Here is a 22,787-nt window from a genome sequence, read left to right on the forward strand (position 1 = left end):
CTCCATTCAGATAGGACTTGTTGATATCCTTTCATATAAATTCATCCAGAATACTTTGGAATTGCTATTGCACAATGTACTTAAAAGTTTATGCTTGTGGCACTTAAGGGACTATCGTTTCCTTAGTTGCAATAAGCGTAGTCTGTTTTTCAGTATGTTCCTTGTTTGATTCCCTTATTTGGTCTCGAAAGGCAAGTGTTGCTTCAGTGTCTTTTGTGTATTTGTCATTTTACAAACCATTTTGAGAGAATAGCTTTAGGTGGCTTTCACATAGATTTTACTGTGTGGGGAAGGAGTAGGGAAGCAGATAAGAGGATAACAAAATCACACGTGTAGACATCTAGCCGATCAAGGAGTGAGATGTGAGTTAGTCCTACAATAGGGGTGGACAACCCTTCCCCAGTGGAGCCACGAAACTATCTTGGACCATAGGGTACGTGCATCTACAAAATGAAAAAACACTCAATCAAAGGGAAGACTCAAGTGATCATCTTGTTGGGTAATTCCACTTATATCGCATGGCACTCGCCTCCACAATCCTCTAAAAACCCCTGCGGCACATCATTCCTTCCCTAGCTTCAATTGAGGATTGACTTCTGGTTTGTCTTTTTCTCCATAGACAATGTTGGCCCCACTTGAGGTTCCTTCTCTCTTCTATTGCTTCATCTCTTTTATCACCCAACACCACATCCTCTTGAGCCACCTCTTTTCAAATCACAAGCATTTCTCATTGTAGTTGCCAGTTTTTAGTTGCACGCTTCATCTCTAACATTGTTATTTATGTCCTTTCCACAACAAATGCGCAATAAATGCATCTACTTGTTCAACAAGTGCTCACTAGGTTACCTTAAACTATAGAACCAAGTCCATGGCAATATAATTTTGCATCAATTTGTGCTTATTGACGACCAGTGCTCAGGTCTTTAATGCTTGCGTTATCGGAGACTTGAGTTAATAGCCCACCTATTGCATAAAGTCCCTTCTTATGTTTGGCTATGTAGTATTGATTCTGAATTGTTCACTGTTTATTTGTATATTTTGGCATTATATAAACTCATTTACAAAGATGGTGAATGGTTTAGGTAGAACAAATTGTAGATGTTCAAGGGAAACTTGTAACTATTGAATGTAGCTCTTGTTGCGATCGTTCAAAGTTGGTCGTAATCAATTAATTGGTGAATCAGGGTGACATTAAGAAGCACTTGGAAATTTATCCCACAAGAAATAATAGAGTTTGGCAATCCCAAGGCCCTCTCCTTTTCTATATAAGATGGTGTGGAGTAATAGTGGATCCTTGTAGGCCATTCTATGGGCTATCCATAGGTGCCACTTGTTCCTTGGTATGTGCCTTTAGGCCTAGTTATAGTCAGTTAGGACTATTGGTACAGTTAGTACATGTACCACCTAGGTTCCAACTGCATGCGAAGATTTATGCCATAGCGCATTCCGCTCCTCAAGTGATTCCATTCCAGCATCCATCACTGATGCTTTCACCTCTGACACGGAGCTTATCATGGACACAGTTTCCACCTTAAGTTGAGATCAACAGGTTAGTCTTTAGGACATTTCAGCATCAGCTCAGTCATGCCGCATTGCATCATCCTTGGATCCAGTGATCACCACCTCTTTCGATCAGCAGATCATTCCTCAGCACGAGGATACCTACGCATCAGTGTGGGTCAGTTAGGACACTTAGTCCAATTAAGGCATTTAGCCCTAGGGTTTTGTCATATTGGCTCACTCTTGAGCCTCCAGTTGTTGTAGCAGCATTTTCAATACAGCATCTCCACCTCCTCCATCTATTGGTCTACTAGCCTGTACTAGAGCAGCTGTCCGGAAAGAGCATGCTAGTTTTGTTGCTTATGCTTTGGTTGCTACAGCATGCAATGAAGAGCCTTTATGTCATCAAGATGCCTTTCAAAATGATTGTTGGTTGAAGGCTATGCAAGCTGAATTGGATTCTATCCATCAAAATAACACTTGGATTTGTGTGCAAGAATGCCATTGGAACTAAGTGGGTTTATAAAATAAAACGGAAAGCTGATGGTTCAGTGGACCGTTACAAAGCCCGTCTTGTTGCTAAGGGCTATGCTCAGCAGCAAGGCATTGACTTTAAGGAGACTTTTTCTCCCACTTCCAGGATCACTACTATTCGCAATGCTATTGCCTTTGATGCCCAGTTTCATTGGGAGGTACATCAGCTTGATATCAAGACATCTTTCCTTCATGGGCATTTGCAGAAAGAGGTCTATGTTTCCCAACCTCCTAGCTTTGAGGTTGAAGGTTCTAAAAGCAAGGTATGCCACTTGAAGAAAGCCCTTTATGGATTGAAGCAGGCACCTCGGGCTTGGTATTATTCATACGCATTTGCTCACACTTGGCTTTCAAAACAGCCCTACAGAGGCTACAGTTTACATCCGCAAGCATGGGACAGATTTGCTGATTTTAGTCCTTTATGTGGATGACATGCTTGTGACTGGGACACATGCTCAACAAATTGCAGATTTTAAGCTTGATTTGCAAAAGACATTTGCTATGTCTGATCTTGGTCTTTTGCACTACTATCTGGGCATCCAATTTGCTAGCAGTGAGGGAGGCATTTTGATGTCACAATTCAAGTACATTGGACAGCCTTTGCAGCATTTTCAGTTTGAGGATTGCAAGCTAGTATCCACACCATTAGAGCTTGGTTTTCACTTCCCTTCTGAGGATGGCAGCGTACATGTGATGTCACTCTCTATCAGCACGCAGTTGGTTGTTTGATTTACTTATGCCATATGAGACCTGATCTATAGTATGCTGTCTCATAGTTGAGCAAATATATGCACAGCCCATCTATGCACCATTGGCATGCCGTGGAGCGTGTTTTCAGATATCTCAAAGGCACTCAGCATTTAGGTCTTCTTTATGTGGCTGATACTTCACTTGTCATGCATGGATTCACTGATACTGATTGGGCTGGTTGTTCGGACCCTCGTGTGTCACATAGTGGCAATTGTTTCATGCTTGATACTTCATGTGTTTCTTGGTTTAGCAAAAAGCAGAGTACATTTGCTAGTTCTAGCTATGAAGCTGAGTACAAAGCAACCTTTACAGCTACACTGGAGTGTATTTGGCTTCGCAAGCTACTTGCAGATCTTTATGCATGTCAGACTGCTCCTACCGTCATCTGCACTGATAGTCAGAGTGCTTTGGCTGTTGCACAGAATCTTGTTTTCCATGCTTGCACAAAAGCATATTGAGGTTCACTATCACTATGTCCGAGAGCGATTATCAGCACGTGATTCAGTTGTCTTATGTTCCCACTGAAGACAACTTGGCAGATCTATTTACGAAGGCTCTACCTCGACTTAAGTTTGAGGCTTTTCGGCAAGCTTTAAACTTAGTACCTTTTGTAACTTGATCTGTTGTACTCTATACAGTCATAGGTTGCTATATCCCTACAAGACGAACATGTGCAACCATGACATTAGATATTCAGGTATCTTGAGCTATGTCCAGGATACTTCAGCCCATACCATGGAGGGGGGTTTGTAGGCCATTCTATGGGCTATCCATAGGTGCCACTTATTTCTTGGTGTGTGCCTTGTAGGCCTAGTTATAGTCAGTTAGGACTATTGGTACAGTTAATACATGTATCACCTAGGTCAATTAGGACACTTAGTCTAGTTAGGGCATTTAGCCCTAGGGTTTTGTCATATTGGCTCACTCTTGAGCCTCAAGTTGTTGTATCAACATATTCAATACAGCATCTCGTTTTTGCTCTTCCATCACTCATTCTCGGCTCCCCCTCAGTATGTGGGCATCACATCTGAACATGCTCGTCTATCTTTAACTGCTATGTATTGCAAAGAGTGCAAAGTCTCAATCCCTATGATGCCGGGTGATTGTGATCTAGCATCTTGCATCCATCTGGAATATATGGGATGAGATCCCAAGCTGACCCATGGTGATTCATACAAGGTAAGAGAATTTCTAGGTACCCCGGTGCTTGCATGAAGCCTTGCTTACTTAGATTGTGGAAATGCCATTTTGGTCGCATGTCACTGCAAGGAGGATACCCATGTAAAGCAGTGAGCATTGATATAGGAATAGATGCTCAATAGACATGCCCTGCAACTGGAAAGATCTGGTGGCCATATGTAGAAACATTGTGTGAAGTTTATGAAAGCAAAGAAACACACAATGTTGGAGAAAGATTAAAGCAGAAAAAGTAGGTCTATATTATTCAAAGATTTTACATGTAGTCACCATGTCTCCACATAGGGAGTTACAAAACTTTTCAGTCAGAAAAGATCTGTTGTGAACAGCATAATAAAACAATACGTGTCATAACTGAGACAAGACCACGTGCTAAATCCATAGAGTGAACAGCATGGTATTGTGTTGAGCTCAAAGTGGTTCTTCTTTGACTTCAGTATTCTGTACTTGGATAGCTAGAAATAATTTGCAGTGCAACCAAGTGCTGTATATATCTTCAACAAATATGTGGACCAGCTTCAGGATGAAATGGAAGAATTCTCCAGAGATGGGGACCAGGAATCACTGTACTCCTGAGAGTGCTACAGGCCTGCTGTAGCAAATGGGAATGATGTTGACATCCCTCCCCCAACTGCACAGACGTTGAAATACATTGAAATGTGAGTTTTGTAGAGCAGCCTAAGCCCAAGACCTGCATTAAACCTAGTGCCATATAAACGGTGCAAATTTTTATTGCACCCACGTATGGGGGATCCTAGACCCTCGTTGAACTCAATTCAGATTCTAGATCTGAACCCTACAAATCATCTAAGATCCTATGCATTGGTTACACGTATTGCAAGCTAGTATTACAACCCATCCAATCCATGGTGGACATAGCCAAACAATCCCCTCATAAAGTAAAAAGATTCTAAGAGCCTAACCTGACTCTTAGAGATTCCATACATCATCAATCCTCCTCTAAATAAACAAGTTATCTCGTAAGCCAAGCTGTACACCAAGGAGATGCCTACACACAAAATAATTGTATGCTTTGGTAAAGTCTCAGTGATAAATTTCTTTTTGTAAGACTAGAATATATCCAATAGTACAAGTTCATATTTTTCTTGTTCTGAAGTCCAAAATTCTACATTGAAAAATTTTTAGCTGTCGGGTCTTCTGCACCCGCATAAGTTATTTCGATATAGTTGAGCAGTTGATGACCAATTGGACAAAAAATTAAAAAAATTGTGTGTCCACTAAGGAAATAGAAAAATATCCCTTTGTGAGACTAGAATATGTCCAATCGTACAAATTAAGATTTTTGTTGTTCTAAAGTCCAGAATTTTACACTGAAAAATTTTTAGTTGTTGGGGCTTCTGCACCGGTGTAATGATTTGCTAGACTCCACTTGGGCAAAAATTCAAAGAATTTGCATGTTCCACTCAGGTGATAGAAACATATCCCTTTGTAAGACTAGAATGTATCCAATCGTACAAATTCAGATTTTTGTTGTTCTAAAGTCTAAAATTGTACATTGAAAATTTTTACCCGTTGGGGGTTCTACACCAGTGTAAGATATTTCGATATAGTTGAACATTTGATCACCACTTGGACGAAAATTCAAGAGTGTGCATGTCCCATAAGGTAATAGAAAAATATCCCTTTGTAAGACTAGAATATATCCAAGCATATTCAGATTTTTGTTGTTCTAAAGTTCAAAATTCTACATTGAAAATTTTTTAGCTTTTGGGGCTTCTGCCACCGCATAAGATATTTCGATATAGAAGTCCAAAATTCTACATTGAAAACTTTGTCCATTTGACTATCCTTGGTAGAACAATAAATTATATGGACCTGCTGATTTTCCACCTTTTCACAGATGAACTGATATTTGCCATCAATGCAAGAATGATCCATAGATCCTTGGCCAATGCAAGGCATGATTGATTGTCGCACCAATGGGGACTACACCCTTCTATGCTATGTCAAGAGTACAAGTAACCTTTGAAGCCAAATTGCTTCACATACTAATTTGCTGCCATGTACTCAGCTTCCATGGAAGAAAGAGCAATAGAGTTTTGCTGCTTGCTCACCTATGAAATAGAGTCAAAAAGTTTAGCCTATAGTAGACTTTTTGTCTTTGCTACCTGCCCAATCACTATCAAAAGTTTCCTTGCAACTGTAGAGTTTTGGACTGCCCATTAAAAATCTTGAAATGCATAGTACCTTGGATGTACCTGAGGATTCTTTTGGCTGCCCGCCAATTAGGATGTGCCATGTATTGAAGGCCTAGTGGTCATAAGATAAACTCCCCACTAACTACCTATATAGAGAAGCATCCACATCTGGCTCATCAACATCAACATTCAATTTTAATCTTGTTTGTCATTTCTTTTTCTGCAAGAGCATTGAATTCAAGAAACTGAGAGAACTTATTTGACTTTTTGCTCAAAAAATACACCACTCATACTTTTGGAATGTCAACCTATGCATCTTCACATAAGCACAACCCTCAAGGCAGCCATCATATTAAGCCTTTTCAAGATGCGAAGACTTTTGGGGTTAATGTGAGCCATTCTTCCATGCCAAAATCCCGTATTGAGCTCTCCAGATGTGGAACATTAAGTTTTTCTCTCTGCATCAATTTGCCATCAAATATAATAAAGGCTTCCATATATGGTACATGAGTCCACAACTCTATTAAATGAATCCTTGTGAAGAGTACATTATTCCCATCATCTCATATGGCTGACTCAAAAAGCAAGTTCTTTCAAAGACCTGAAATATATTCGTCAAAGACCACTACTCTAATGATTGAAACCAATCCCCCGGACTTATTATGCATTTGCTAGCATCTGAGCTAATCAACAATAAATCTGAAGTGGAGGTGTCTAAGAGTAAGCAACCTCCATGAGATGCTCATGCCTAGGCTGCAAGCTGATCCTCATCAAATGCTATGAGGATTTCATCACCGTGATAATCATAGACCTGGAGATCTTCTAGCTCCTCATTACTGAACTATTTATCACATTCGAAAGCATCGAACAGCTGTCCCAAACATGCATCACTTCCAATACAACTCTATTCATCAAAGGGGAGCATAGTACTCTCATCTGAAAAAGCATCTGCCACAGCTTGTGGCTACAAAGAAATATAACCATCTGGAGGTGCATATTCATCATGAGCGGGATCCTCAAATAAAGGGCTGGCAGCCCACCATCCAAAGGCATATCGTGCTCAACAATCTCTGCTGCGAAGAGATGTTCTGTCACATAATTTCTTGTTCGATATTGCTGACTGATTTGCATGTTGGAAGTGTCTTGGAATTGCTGTCCTTGACCTCATCTGCTTCCTTTTCCGGCATTCATTCTCATAATGCCCCATTCTAATACGGACACTGGAAAATATGAATGCCATCATGCATTAATGAATGGATTAGTGTTCCAAATCCCATCACTAGCAATAGTCTTCCAAAAGGCAATTCACTTGCATGAGATAATATAGCTCATAGCATTAGTAAGCAAAATCAGTGAGCAGAGACGTCTTCTCGAATCATGTTTGATAAGTAGTCGTTATAACCTATCAGCAAAGTGTGACTACATATAGATAACATATTAACCCAAAAGTCAATGTGAAGGTCTATCTTATTTTGGGCTTGTAGGGGAAATTTTTTCAAAAAAAAAACCATTAAAAATCGCCAGTTTGCTGAGTACATTTTAAAAACAGCTAGACAAATTTATGAAACTAGGTGAAAAAGGTAAACCTTTGAGCTTCTCGCTTTAAAGTGTTTGATGGATCATTTTCTCTGCTTTTATCTGCCTTCGACCCCTGATTGCTACTTTCCTTAAGACCCTCCTGCTGCAAACTCAAAATTCCATGTGCTCTAAGTTTCTATCAGTCCAATACTCAAAACACATTTAAACTTTTGATTAGATCAATACATTTCTGTAAATGAATTATAGACTTGTGATTAGATCAATATATTTCTTTTTGTTTATTGCTAGTTCAAAATCTTCTATTAAGTGAAAACCTTACATACTTAATGAGCCATGGGCCCAATTAGCTAAGATGAAAGCAACACAAGGAAAAAATAAAATTCTTTCTAGGGTTATAGCAATCTCAATGATGGCAGTCAAGTAACCTATGGAAGTGGCATCCTACAAAGAAAGCACAAAAAATAGAAAGTAAAAATCTCGAGCCACATGATGATCAACCATGCTAAACTTTGAAGTCACCATGATGGGAGCCGTACATATACCAGGTATGGGCAAGAAATGCCATGCCCAAATGCCCAGAGAATCTTTGCTTAAGGCTTGCCTTTGATGGAGTCTAATAAGGATTTGCACTACCTATGGCCTACCTTAGTAGCTGGTCACGTGGCATTCCATAATGCAAAAGGAGAGGTCATGACAGTTCCTTCGATCCTTAGAACAAGATCATCTAGCTAGACCTTTAGAGGATGTGGTTAATGCTCTCTTCCATGTGGGAAACTAGCTAGCAGATGATTGAAATCAAGGGAGAGGCTGATGGCCAAAGGCCGCTGTGATATGAACAGTCATATCTCTACATCCAAAGTTCCATTGTGAGTGGTAGAGAATCATCAAAGTCTTGGACAGGGAACTATTGTAGCAGAGTTCCAACTCTACTAGATGCCTTCCCAGAGCAGATGATTGGTAATGTAAGCATGGGTGTTTAACCTTGATTCTACCCATATTTAAACCTAATGAAGTAGCAACTCTAGCTTCAAGAGGACGTGCCACTTAGTCCAAGCAGATGTATCGGGATGGCACTTTTCATTGCCGCCTAGGCACTTTTATCAGTATATTCTGCTACTGATACATTCCTCTACCTGAGGTACCCATAATCATCAAACGCTCTAGAAACCTCATCAAGGGGTAGAAACTGTTTTCTGAACTCCATTTTAAAGCTTTCCCAAGTGACTAGAGCTACATTGTATTTTTGCTGCTTCATCCACCACCTATCTGCAGCTTCTATGAACATGTGCGTGGTCTTTGGAATCATCATTATATATTATGAACTTCACAAATGGCAAATGCCTCCTCACATTTGTGAAGCCATGCCTCAATGATGTTCAGACATTCTACCTCCATATTTTCACGTTTCACTTTATCCCCTGACTTTATCCCACTTGACTTTATCCCTTTCCATTATATGAACACTGGACTCCAGTTCCATCCTTTTTCTTCCCTGGAGGGTCTTCCTGTCAAGGTGTGAATGGTTTTTCGTAATTCTTCCTACCTCTCTCTAGCATGCAACTGTTGTGCCATTAACTGTTCTAAGGCATCCTCTAAATTTCCAATCCTAGTATTTAATGAGCTGGGTTCATATGCCATGGGACACAGTACCTTTTGTATCAGCTGAACTCCCAATACTACAGGGTTCACACCAGCCGAACTCCCGATACTACGGGGTTCGCACGAAAGGCATCGTCCTCTATCTCCATTTCTAGGAAGTTGTTCCCTTCCATATTGACCTGAGTTTGCCTTTTCTTGTGTCGGTCTGTTTGGTTGGAGTTATTTTATTAAAAAGACTCTGCTAAAACCAAAACTGATCTGTTTTTCCCTACTATTGAAACTACTGCAACTCTAAAGGCTGGAAATGCCCCAATTCTCAATAGACAAAAGCTAATGTACTTTCCCTATACTAGGGAAATAAGACAGCCTAAATCTACAAAATATGAAACTGTAACTTGAAAAAAGAAAACAAAGGAATCCTGAAACTCAAACAAAGTTGAATTCATTGGCTCCCTGCTCCAAATTCTCACGCATAGGGTCCCTATTGTTTTAGTTCCTATCTTCTAGTATTGGATCCCAAAGCAATTACTGGATTGATCCTTACTTTGGTTTCGAAAGGTTGCGGCAGGTCTACAGAGCGGAGCTGTTTCAAACTGTATTTCTTCCCATCTTATCTGTCACCTCTGTTAAGAGTCAAATTCCTCCAATCATGGCCTGTGGGCAATCCCATCACAACCAGCGGTGTATGGGATTACCCTTCTCGTGACCTAAGGAAAGTCTCAACAAACTCGATGACGCATACACAACTATACTCTCTCTGTCCTTTCATTGAAATAAACATTGTATGGGAACCCACAAGTATTGCTGGCAGGCTATCTCCCCCCCAACTGACACATAACAGGTCTCAACCAGACTTGAAACTCGCACCAAACTAACTTTTCTTCTGGTTACACAAGTTTCCTCCTAGAATCGCAAATCTGCAGGGGTGACTGACCATTCATGCTCGCATCACGCACTGTCTTGTCAACAGCCACTTGCCAATGATGATTTGCTATGCTCAAATCTTTAACTAAAATCTGCCTTCGCCGACCATCGCTCAACAACACGTCCATCAGCCTAACACATAGTGTAATCCTCGAGCGCCTAACCTTCGGCGCTGATGCCACTAGTAACAATCCAGTCCTTCATCTCTCAAAAAATCTCACAAGTGTCCAACATTGTTTCTCCTCCCAGCCAAACCACAATGTATAGCAACTTAATCGACTCAGCTTGAGTCGCAATTCTTCAAACATAATTCTACATTACCATTTCACCCAAAGCATGTACAGAAGTGCCCCACATCTCTACAAGGCTTCATGCTATATTTAGCCTGTTGCTAAGTCTTAATCCTGTCCCCATGCATTTAATCAATTACACCCCTTTGGTCTTCAACTAATTCAGTAACCTCATTCTTGCTCCTAGGCATGTACCCCTAGGTGCATGGTTAAAGAACTAAACCACACTAACAGGCACGGAGGCCTCAAAGGCTTCTGGCTGTCTCCCACCCCAATCATCAAAGACTTCAACAGCTAAATCCTTGACAAATCCTAACCATCAACTATTTACATTTATAAACATTACCATTGGTCTCTTTTAGTACTTTCTGTCACTGATCAATCTGAGGTAACACTACGTTCTAACTGGAATGTAACACATTGGGTGGCTAGACAAATGCAACTAATTTTTATCATTGCCTCCACTACAAAAACTGTTACTCCAGGAAGATGCAGAAAGCCAAACATGATTTGGCATCAAATGCCCTCTTTATTTACTCCCGAGATGAAACTACTCTTAAATGCAACTTCTGTGTCACAGAAGATGGCCTTGTCCAAATGCAAATGCCCAGGTGATGATTGCATCACTCCAACCTTCTGCATCACTCAATGAAACCCCATTGGAGATTCTATCACCTCGTACTTCCAAGAGATCAAGAATCTGAGACATGCCTTCCTTTCTTTTGGAAGGCTTGATGCACCTCATCCTCAAAAGGGATCAATGAAACCCCATTGGAGATTCTATCACCTCGTACTTCCAAGAGATCAAGAATCTGAGACATGCCTTCCTTTCTTTTGGAAGGCTTGATGCACCTCATCCTCAAAAGGGAAGATAAGACTCTGATCATGGAATGGAGGCCTATCATTCTTCTTGGCACAGCCAATACGATTCTCACTAAGGAACCACTTCTCCCCTATCTCATTCATGATACCCCGATTAGATTTGTACACGGTAGCAGCATCTCTGGTAATTTTGGAATGGGCTACCGGTCATCAGCCCACAAAAGGGTACTATTCAAAGGACAAGATAGATTTTAGATCTCCATATCATTCCAACAAGGGTGTCCTCTCACAGGTTTCTTTCCCTTTTTGTGGCAGAGGTAATGAGCTGCATTTTTTTGCTCGCATGCTAGAATCACTGAACTTCGTCTTCCAATGCAGAATGAAGAAGAACTTCTTGAAAGAGAGTTTGGATTTGATACAACCATTTTCCTTGAGGCTTCTATCAAGAACTTACACCCTTTTAGAGCATCTCTGGAGGCCTTTTGTATGGCAGCAAGAGCTTCTATTAACCAATCTGGACACACCAACTTGAAGGATTGAAGTAGGTTCTACCTAGATTGAGAAAGGCATTAAATCCAAATATCTGGAATGCCAGCTAGTTATGGATGTCAGATCTAATCAATAGCTTGCTTGAGTTGTAGAGACCATCCAAGAAACTGTTGTATTGGAGTACCACCATTGTAGATTTGGCCTCCAAAGTTCTCATTGTAAACCAGGTTATTTTAGCTTCTCCGTGGTACATTGCATCTGTTGGAGCTTCTTATGTTCTTGGCATTCTTGCATTGGCCAGGACTAGAGATTGAACTACCTTTGGTCCGCATGTGATTGCATAGTTGATACATGAGCCAAAGTAGCATGGAACACCATCATCTTACCTAGATTTGAAGGTGGCTTGAACATTATGAACCTCGACATCTAGTGCAGAGCCCTACTAGGTAAGCTTGTCATTAGAGCTTTTCTCCTTGGCAACCAGGCATGGAAAGACTTCTTTTACTCACTAATTTTGGAGCTGCATTCCCTGCAGGGGTACCAGATCAGATCTCAATTACACACACCACTCCACAGATTCAAGATGAGGTTGACATGCAGTCTATTATATGGAACAACGCAGGCCACCCCCTGGTTACTCAGGCTACATGAAAGCATCCTTACTCCTGGAGAGCATTTAGGGATTTTCCTTGACTAGAAAAGACATCATAACCCAAGGTCTTATAGGTGTTTGCCGTAGAGGGTGAGAAAGAAAGAAAGAAAGAAAGAAAGTTTATTAGAGTCTTTGGAAGATTGATGCGTCTATAAGACTCTGAGAATCCTGATACAACAAGCTGAAAGGGTGGAGCTACTAAAACGAGCATCATCATCCATGCTAAGTGCTAAGTAGTCATAACATCAACATCATCATCATCATCATCACCATATCACATCAAATCCAATGGCTTTGTGTTTGACAAGGGCCATGGTAACCCCTGTCGATCGTGCCCTGGTCCTGAACATAGAAGGGGTGCCTCCAAGCATGATTTGTGCGTCCCCCCTATGTCGTGTCGCTGGCTCTAGATCTCTACCTCACCGATTGCCCGTGATGCAGTGGTCTATGAGGTTTGGCTGGAAGAACTCTGTAATCATACTCTGAGATGCTTCCTATGTGTCTCCTCTTTGTCTATGTGGTTTGAGTAAGCGCTCTTGGTGCCTAACTACCTCATGGATGAAAGCGTCTAGGCATCTCTGATCTGGATAAGAAAGGAAGTGGGAGAGGAGTCCGAAGCTATCTCTGAAGAGACAATGGTAGTGGCCTCGGATCTTGTAGTACACCGACCACCTAAAGATGAAGTGTTCCTCTGACTCGATCTCCTATAGATCATAGAAGGCACATTTGCGCCTCCCCTGGATACTCCCTTAGCTCGCCCACACTCAATGCAGAGTCGATGAGATGAAACCAAAAATTTTCCAATAGAGATCGGCAATGAATGAGGGAGATAAATCTGAGTATACCCTCCAAGATCAATAAAGCACTCATCAGAGATGCACAAACAATGGTCTCTGTAGAAGTTGAGCTTCACTAAGAGCCCACTTGGTGCCAACCAAGTCGTGAATGTGTGTAGCTATAGAAGGTCCTCACATATGACTTGGTTGACCTCATGATACCCGAGTGGGAGAAATGGCACATCAATGCTATACTGAAAAGGGGGTAATCTCTCCATGTGGAGCCCCAATCTCTCAAACCACTTGCATGTGTGTGCATACTAGCATCTCTGATCACCCTCACCTGCTAGGGCCATAGAAGAGCATAGTGCTAGCCATGGTAGTCTACGTCGCCCTGAGATGCAACCTTTGTACCGTTATAATGCCGCATCCAACTGCACTAGAGATGACCTAAACACAGCGTAAATGATTTGCTGAGGAACTGACCGCTTACTCCTATCTTCTGCGATAGCATGAGAGCTTGGAGATGCTCACCCAAGCCCACTCTGCATCTGAGAGATCCGCCCCAACAAGGGCTACCGTACATGCTTGCTGTCCAGACCAAGGAGTCTCGAAAAGGAGAGCCTTGGCCCGAGGGTCCTGAAAGTATGAGTGGAAGCACTGTCTCTCCAGCCTTGCTAATGAAGCATATCCTCTGCTCAAACAGGAATGCATTGCTCGTCTCATCTTTAAAATAGGGCAAGGAAAGAGAACCCCTAGATAAGTGTATGATGAAACAATCTAAACTGGTAATCCATCAAAATTTACTCTCTATGCGTATGAGAATGGAGATGGAATGATGCAGAATTTCCATTGAGGACCTTATCATTTTTCATTCACAGAGTCAAGAATGTAAGGCACTTTAAAATTTGCAGTGGTCACCTACCAGGACAGCACACTAGGGGAGCTTTCCTAACCCCTCTCCTGTATCAAATGATAAAGGCAGTTGTTTTGAAGTTCTGAGTTCAGAATATTGTTCAAAATGTGTATTTCTTGTTCTATTCCAAGATCTCTATTCATATTCCTACGGAGTATTGTACCCTATTAACATCCAGTGATCTTGTGGGTTCGAAGAGCCGATCAATTCTAGATGATCAAGGATGCCTCTGAAGAGCCTTGACATGGGCCAATGAGTGATTAAATGTGCACAGTGAAGGAAAGTCCTCTCAGTTCATGGGCATAGGGACCAACGAAGTTAAAGTAAAGTAACCAAGAAGCAATTTCCATTTCTGGGAGTCTGATCGTCCCAAATCCAGAGTTCCAGAAAGACGCAACTACTCGACGGCTCCGATGATGGAATCTGAAGACGTTTTGTATCTTGCTTGTTCGAAGTCCATCAAGGGAAGGTGTGCTAGTATGGACAGTGGGATACTGAAGACCGTATGTCAAAATACTATGATGGGCAGGGCTTTGGCTCCTATTACATGCGATACCAGTCTCGGCTCAAACAAGAGTTACTCCAGCAACAATGGAGAAATCCAATGGTCGAAGTAGATGTTGAATTTTAATCTAATGAGGCATTAAATGTCGATGAAGGTAACATAGACGATTGCCCCAGATGTTCAATTGAAAGACTAGAAGGATTTCGCATCCAGTGTCGGAGCTGTTGCACTGGTAAATGGCAGAACAATCGTTATCTTCAGCTCAACCCATTGCAGACAGGGAGATCAAAGTCAACGTCAGTACTGGTAGCTCCCAAAATACAGCAGGTAGAATTGGAGCCATCATCTAAAGAGGAACAAGAATAACAACACCACCACCCAATTACAACAACAACAAGTAGTAACCCCACCTGTGATTCAGCAACAACAACAAAAACCAGTAACCCCCACCAGTGGTACAACAACCACAGCAGGCACCCCAACCACCAGATATAAGGATCAGTTAGTGCTTCAAGACTCTATGGAGCTGGTAACCAAGAATCTAATAATTATATTATTTTCAGAAAGGGACTTTAATTAATATTTCATCAATGGATGCCAAGAGAAGGAATCTCTAAGATTCCATAGATTATGGTATGTGGCATAAGGGCTGTCATCAATTCCAAAGTCAAAGCCAAGCAAGAAACAACCAGGATACTTTCAAGATTTCCTCACGGAAGGCATGTGGCCAAAAGACTTGGGCCAAAGAGGGAGTATAACAACCCAAGAGACATGGTGGCTGAATGGTCCTCTGTCAAGAAACATTTTTATCAAGGCTAAGTATCACTTTTATGTTGATGAAATTTCCATTGTGTTTATTTGAAAGCTTAACCCTTATATGGCAATACAAGGAGAAAAGTCAAGTGTTTTTCTTTAGCTTGTTTCAAGAAAGCAACATCAAGGACATCCAAAAAGAGGACTTTATGTCAAAGAAGCTGAGGGGAAAATGCACAAGAGCCCTTGGAAGCACAGAAAAAGAATATTACTTCAGGATTTAGGCAAGTAAAAGAAGGGGAACGCAAGAGCCCTTGGAAGAAGTAGTCCGTCTTATTATGGAACTTTTGAGGTTATCTGCAAGGAAGATGATAAGCAGATATGGAAAAACTGATGGATTTCTATTATTAGAGTCTTATGACTGTTTTGGAGCAGTTTCCTTCCACACCAGCATAAATGGCAAGAGTCAAGGCTTGTGAAAGGTAAAACCATCAACTCCACAGGAAACAACGGTATGGACTTGCCAAGAAGGGGAAAAAAAAAGTCTGAATATGCCAAGAAAAGAAGGGTGTATGGCTGCCCAGTGCTCTTAAAGAGCAGGAAACACCAAGAAAAAGGCCTATGACTACCAAGTGCTCTTAAAGAGCAGGATGGATTTCTATTATTAGAGTCTTATGACTGTTTTGAAGCAGTTTCCTTCCACACCAGCATAAATGGCAAGAGTCAAGGCTTGTGAAAGGTAAAACCATCAACTCCACAGGAAACAACGGTATGGACTTGCCAAGAAGGGGAAAAAAAAAGTCTGAATATGCCAAGAAAAGAAGGGTGTATGGCTGCCCAGTGCTCTTAAAGAGCAGAAAACACCTAGAAAAAGGCCTATGGCTACCAAGTGCTCTTAAAGAGCAGGAAATGCCAAAGAAAAACAAAAATCTCCATACGGAAAGCAAGTGTTTAGGTGTAGAAAGAAGGGCGTGTGGCTGCCTAGTACCCTAGAAGGCCAGTCGACCAAAAGGAGCTGAGAGAATGCCACAATATCGATCTAAGTCAACGATCGGAAGTTGCCAAATTCCAAGAGCCACCTAAGGTGGAAGAAATGGAGGAGATCCTCCAATGAGAACAGACTGCCTACCGCACAAAGAACAAAAGCACCCAGAGGCAAGTTTATCTGTAGGTATCTTGCCAAGTACAAGAACTACTAGGCAATTAATGCCAAAAGAAACGAGGTATCCTCAAATTTTACAGGTCTATCAAGAAGCTTTTCAATTGGGACAACTAATTAGAAGCCGAGGGGATGTCAGCAATTGGTATTTCTCCAAGAAATAAAGAGGAGTCTTTATCAAATTGACTGCGGTCAAAGAAAGTTGACTTTGGTTAACTAAAATAAGTTTTAGTGTTTTTACTTTTGCTTTGCATTGGTAAAAGAGAACTGTGGGGATGCCCACAAGGGACTAGGATTGGTCCAAGAACTAGGAATGCATGAATTTTGCTAACCGTTAATGCATTAAAGTGTTGGAGTTTGTGTAGGACTTGGAAGAGTGCTAAAAGGCTCAAAAGATTGAGCAAGTGGCAAAAAGCAAGTCCCACAAGGCAAAAAGCACCGTAGAGATGGCGCCATTAAAGAAGAGGGCAAAAAGCAAGAAAGTCTATTTTTGTAAAAACACTGAGATTAAAAACGGGTCTATCTTTTTGCTAGCCCAAGTCTATAAAAGAAGGGCCTCAGGGCTCCCAGATCATGCAAGATTGTACTCAACCTCACACTCTTTTATGAGCCAGTTGTACAAAGTTTATTCTATTGCAAAAAAGACCTTCGGGGGAGTTCCAGCCCATTTTCTAGGCCCCAATGTGTGTGTTCTCTGTTCTTTCTCCCCCTCTCTCAGTTTGTTTTGCTTCCCATAAGAAATCTGATGCAGCTCCCCGTCAGGATGAAGCTATCAAATGCTGTTTTTCCCTGTTATCTATGAAATTCAAATCTAGCTTGGTGATTATCTGCTACAAATTGAAGATCCACTCTACCATGAGTGATTCGTTTTTAGGGTTTCAAGGCTGATCACCAATTTGTTATTTGTCAGTGCCAATGCAACTCAGCTCGAGAATTGCCTGCATCTAGCCGTAAGTCTCCCCAGGCTTCCTAAGCTAGTCTCGTGTGACTAACACACGTCAGATATGATCCATGCACATGGCATACTCCCTTACCTCTAAGAACTCACTCTTGAGTTCAAAAGAAAGTCCGGAAACTCTCTTTGAAGGGTAGTCAATGTCTCCCACGTAGCATCCTCCTCGACACGATCCTTCCACTTGATTTTGTAGTCCGTCAAACTTCTATTTCTAATTTCTCATTCACAAAAACCAAGGATTCTTTCAAGTTCATGTGGTACAAAGCTTAAATCTGCAACGTCTATAATCTCTTGAGGAGTAACAAGCTGATCATCAGCACCCAACACTTCTTTTAGTCTAGTTTCCCTGTGCTGATGAGGATATTTTGCAACTAACATGAAAAACAAGGTGTACTTTCATGTGAGGAGGCAATTCTAGTTCATATACAACTAGTCCAATTCGTCGCTTAATTCCAAACGGACCACAATATCTAGGGGATAACTTCGGAACCTTTCCAGTACTAAGTGTCTTGGATTCCTTGGGAATGTGCAAATACACCAACATTCCCACTGAAAATTCTCTAGGAGAACGATGTCTATTAGCATAAAATCTGTCCCGATCTTGGGCACTTCTAATAGACTCTTGGCACTTCTGATAGACTCTTTGGCAAACTAGAACTTCCTCTTTTATGTCTTGCAAGAATGTCTTTACAGCATCATTCTTAATCCCTTGGTATCCAACCATGACTAGAGACCTAGGTTGAAACCCGTACATCAGCATAAAAGGACTGAAACCAGTACTAGAATGCTTAGCACTGTTATAGGCAAATTCGATCATGGGTAAATATTACTCCCATGAAGACAATCTCTTGGAAACATATGCACGAAGCATATCTTCCAGTAGTTGATTTACTTTTTCTGTATGGCCATCGGATTGTGCATGCTCCGAGGAACACATACTCAAAGTAGTCTCCAACTTCTCAAACACTAAAGTCCAAAAGTTGCTAGTAAACTTGGAGTCCCTATCACTGACTATGTCAAGTGGCAAACCATATAGTTTAAACAATTGGTTCGCAAACTGTGATATGGTTGAGCTTGTAGGTAAAAATCTAGCCATCTTTGTCAATCTATCAACAACAACCCATATGGCATCATGACCTGTGCGCGTTCTTGGCAAACCCGTAATAAAATCCATGGATATACTTTCTCATTTATTATTGGGTATCTCCAATGGCTGTAATAAACCCGCACTCCTAGCCTTTCAGCCTTAATTGTACTGTGTCATCTTAGGACAATAAAAAGTGTGTTTCACAAGAGACAAAGTCCGGTGTACCCCCGGATGTCCCGCACTAGGTGCATCATGACACTCCCTAAGAATCTTTGATCTAAGATCCCCAAAGTATGGTACATAAATCTTATCCTTTTGGAACAGCAAGCCATTCCGAATCATCAACTGACCTCCTGCCACTTGCACTTTAATCACTATCCCTAAGTCTTGGTCAATCATGGAGCTCCCATCCTGGACTCAAGAAGGAACGAGAAAACGACCCAATCCACATGGAAGGAGGGAGTACTCACACAAAAATCAAATGGTATAAAAGTTTAAAAAGAGAATGTCAAAGAGGAGAAATTATGTTGCTTGATTCTATTAGAGAAAACAATATTTCTTTCATCAGTGCTGTGTTGCCTTTATCCACTTTCAAAGAATGATTTTTTCAAGAATAATGAATGAAATGTCTTTCCCTTTTTCAATACCAAATTTAATGGTTATAAATATTAGGGAGGACCCTCTGTCTCCCCCTCCCCCTTACTTTAATGCTTTTTCATTAGAAAACTATATTTACTTTATGGTCCATAAGACAAAGACACATTTTGATTTATTTTATGTAAGAAACTTGTGATTCTCAATGAGTTATACTTCTTTTCTTAGCAAATATGGCAGGAACAACTGTTGCACTATGTTTGGAACAATCTGCTCTTATTGTGCTCTCAAAATATTAGTCTTGTGCTATGTTTGGACATTGCTTGCTCTTTACTTTGCATTGTGCCAATGCTTCTTATGGCTTGTGTTGGGGAGGGGTGTAGTGTGGGTGAGTTAATTGTGGTGTGTGTGTGTGAGAGTTGCATGGTTGTGTGTTATGGTATAAACTGAAATAACTATCAGTTGCGCAAAGCCCTCTCAAGGATTGAAATAGGTCAAAAGATATCTGGGTAAATGATAAAGCATTTAACATCTTAATTCGACTCAACGCATCAGCTACATTATTCAATTAACCATTTCAATACCTAATCTCAAGATCAAAATCCTGTGTCAACTCTACCCATCTCGCTTTCCAGCCCCTCAAATCATTTCCATCACATACATACTTGATTGATTGGTGATCAGTCAAGATGTGAGATCGAGAACCATACAGGTAGTGTCTCCAAATCTTTAGTGCATACACTACTGTATAAAGTTCTTTTTCCATCGTCGGCCAACGACATTGAGTGTCATCGAACTTTTTACTCTCAAACGCAACCGGACTTCCTTCTTGGAATACTGCTGCCCCGATTGCAAAATCACTAGCATCAGTCTCCAAGATATAAGGTCTACTAGGATCGGGTAACACAAGAACAAGTGCTTCCTTGATACAAAGTTTCAAAGTATCAAACGCCTTGTTCAAATCTTCATTCCAAGAGAAAGGTTGGTTTGACTTATGGCCACGACCTTTCAACATGTTGGTCAAGGGAATAGGTTGGTTTGACTTATGGCCACGACCTTTCAACACGTTGGTCAAGGGAACCGTGATTTTAGAATAATCACGTACTGATTTCCTTAAAAAGACAGTAAAGCCCAAAAAAGAACAGAGTTGCTTGACGCTTTGGGGAATTGGCCATTCTAAAAGCTTTTGAATACGATCTAGGTCAATGCTAATCCCGTGAAATGTTGTGTCCTAAATAAATGATTTCCTTCATAAGGAAGTCACATTTACTTTTCTTGGCATATAGTAGATTCTGTCTTGGTAAATCCAAGACAATCCTTAGATGAGATATATGATCCTCAAAGGTCTTGCTGTAAACCAAGATATCATCAAGGAACACAACAACAAACTTGCCTAAATAATCTTGGAACAAGTCATTCATCATCTGTTGAAAGGTTGCTGGAGCATTAGTCAATCCAAAAGGTAAAACAAGGAATTCATTAACAATATCTCGTCCTAAAAGCTGTCCTTTCACCATGTCTCACAAAGATGCATACCTGATGATAACTAGTATGCAAATCAATCTTACAAAAATCCTTCGCTCCTGCAAGTCTATCTATCAGAGGTCATCAGATCTAGGCAGAGAATACCTATTCTTAATTGTTACTTTATTCATACGCTTATAGTCCACACACATTCGCCAAGTATTATCTTTCTTTTTTTGAAGCAAAACTCGTGCACCCTGAGGTGATTTATTGGGCCAAATATATCCCAAGTTTAGATATTCCTAAAGTTGTTTTGCTAACTCATCCTCCTCAACCTAGCTCATCCAGTAAGTTGGAATTCTTACAGGTTGGGCACCAAGGAGCACATCTATTCGATGATCTACTGACCTTTCAAGAGGTAATCCTGAAGGCAGTTGCATAGGAAAAACATCGTCGAATTCAGCCAACAACTTCATCTTGTTCAAACACACTTAATTAATTTTTGTCTTCTACAGAAGCAACAAATGAAGAAAATGGACTCAAGAAACAAGAATAAACATCATAAGATATTAATCATATGGCTCAACTGAACCGCATTTACAAGAAGGCCCTATGAGGGGGGTATCTTGTCACATTGTATACAGAAATGTGTAACATAGAAAAAGTATGATCCTTCCACCCGATCTGCACTTTTAAACCACTCAATGCCAAGTAACAAGTCTACGTAATCTAAGTGCAAAATATAGCACTGCAAAATAGTCTCAAGTCTTGAATCCGGAGAGAGAGATTGTTTCCCTGCTGGAAGATGGACCTCATATGTGTTATCACTCAATGTCGCATCCAGCCACAATTTCTGCAAAAGTTTGTGATGAACAAAGTTGTGAGAGGTTCCGGGATCGAAAAGAATGTGAACTCGTTGTTCCTCTACTTCGCCATAAGAGTGGGATAGATCATTAGGACCAAACAGCGTATGACTAAAAGTACAATTGCAGGAAATAGGACAAGTAAGAACGTTAACAGAAATACCTGTAGCATTGGCAGCTTTTCGACTTAGAACGTTGTCCTTGCTTTAATTTTGAGACTGAAGGGTGCAGGTTACCACTAAACTTGGGCAATTCGCTTTCGTATGTCCCCGTTCCTCGCAATGGAAACCCGTCCTTCCTTCTTGAGCCATAAAGAATGAAGGAACCACCGATCTTGGCTACTGCCCTTAGTCAGATTAGATCGATTCTTTGAGGGATTGTCTTGGGACTTTCCCTCATTGGTGCCAGAAGACTGGTTAGTAAACTTACATTTATTCTTCGCATTGTTGTCATGCGTAGTGGCACTCTTTGCAAGACTCTTTGCAGGGATCATCATATCATCATAAATGCACGTAATCGAGATAGCTTCCTACAGAGACGTACCTTTATTGTTCTTCACTTGGAGTTTGTAGGAATCTGGTAAACCAGCCACAAAAAAATCCAAGTAAAGTGGTGGAATCCATCTTTGATGCCTGTGTTTGCAGAGATCTAAACTTCTGTAGGTAGGTCTCAAACGAGAGATTGTTCCTAACCATATCAAGGTCTCTGAATTTGCTCACAATATCGTAGTCCTCAAGAATTCCTCCTTGAAGTTATCTTCGAAATCAGCCCATGTGGTGCATTGTGGCCGCAATTCCTTCCACCACAGGAGGGCTTTCCCTGAAAGATAGCCAACCACCAATTGAATCTTCTTGTCGTCAGAGTACATGTGAAATTTGAAGGGGACTTGCCACTTGTGAAGCCATGTGTCCACTACTTCTTTAGTCCTAGCCTTCTGTTCCCCCGAATATGGATCCGGAGTGACATTCGGGCCTAGAACAAGGCCATAGCATCCATGTGTGTAAGGGCATGCATAGTGGTAGTCATCATCGTAACAGAAGCCTCAAGCATCTTAAACTGACGAGCCAAATTGGTAAGGTCAGTAGTAGATGCTTCGAAACACTGATCCAAGCCTTTGAGGAGATCCTAGAAAGCTTATTTGGTGACAAGGTCGTTGTAAAGCCCTTGGTCATCCCCGCCTAGTAGATCCATCATATGCTCCTCCTGGTCATTGTAAAGCCCTTGGTAATCCCCGCCTCGTAGATCCATCATATGCTCCTC

General features: G+C 41.1%; 1 protein-coding gene across 7 annotated transcripts in view; it reads right to left on the bottom strand.

Annotated features, from left to right (window-relative positions):
* LOC147903062 (uncharacterized) overlaps positions 1-22,787 on the bottom strand; it is a 116,589-nt gene that overhangs the window by 86,527 nt on the left and 7,275 nt on the right. For all 7 annotated transcript variants that reach the window (XM_087374154.1, XM_087374150.1, XM_087374152.1 and 4 more), the window contains one exon: positions 7,727-7,821. In XM_087374154.1, coding sequence (XP_087230280.1) covers positions 7,727-7,821 — 95 coding nt within the window. The remainder of the gene's footprint in view (positions 1-7,726; positions 7,822-22,787) is intronic.

The sequence above is a fragment of the Dipteris shenzhenensis genome, chromosome 4 (genome assembly GCF_047967505.1).
Source record: "Dipteris shenzhenensis isolate YYH24624 ecotype China chromosome 4, Dip_SZ_1.0, whole genome shotgun sequence".
Classification (NCBI taxonomy): Eukaryota; Viridiplantae; Streptophyta; class Polypodiopsida; order Gleicheniales; family Dipteridaceae; genus Dipteris; species Dipteris shenzhenensis.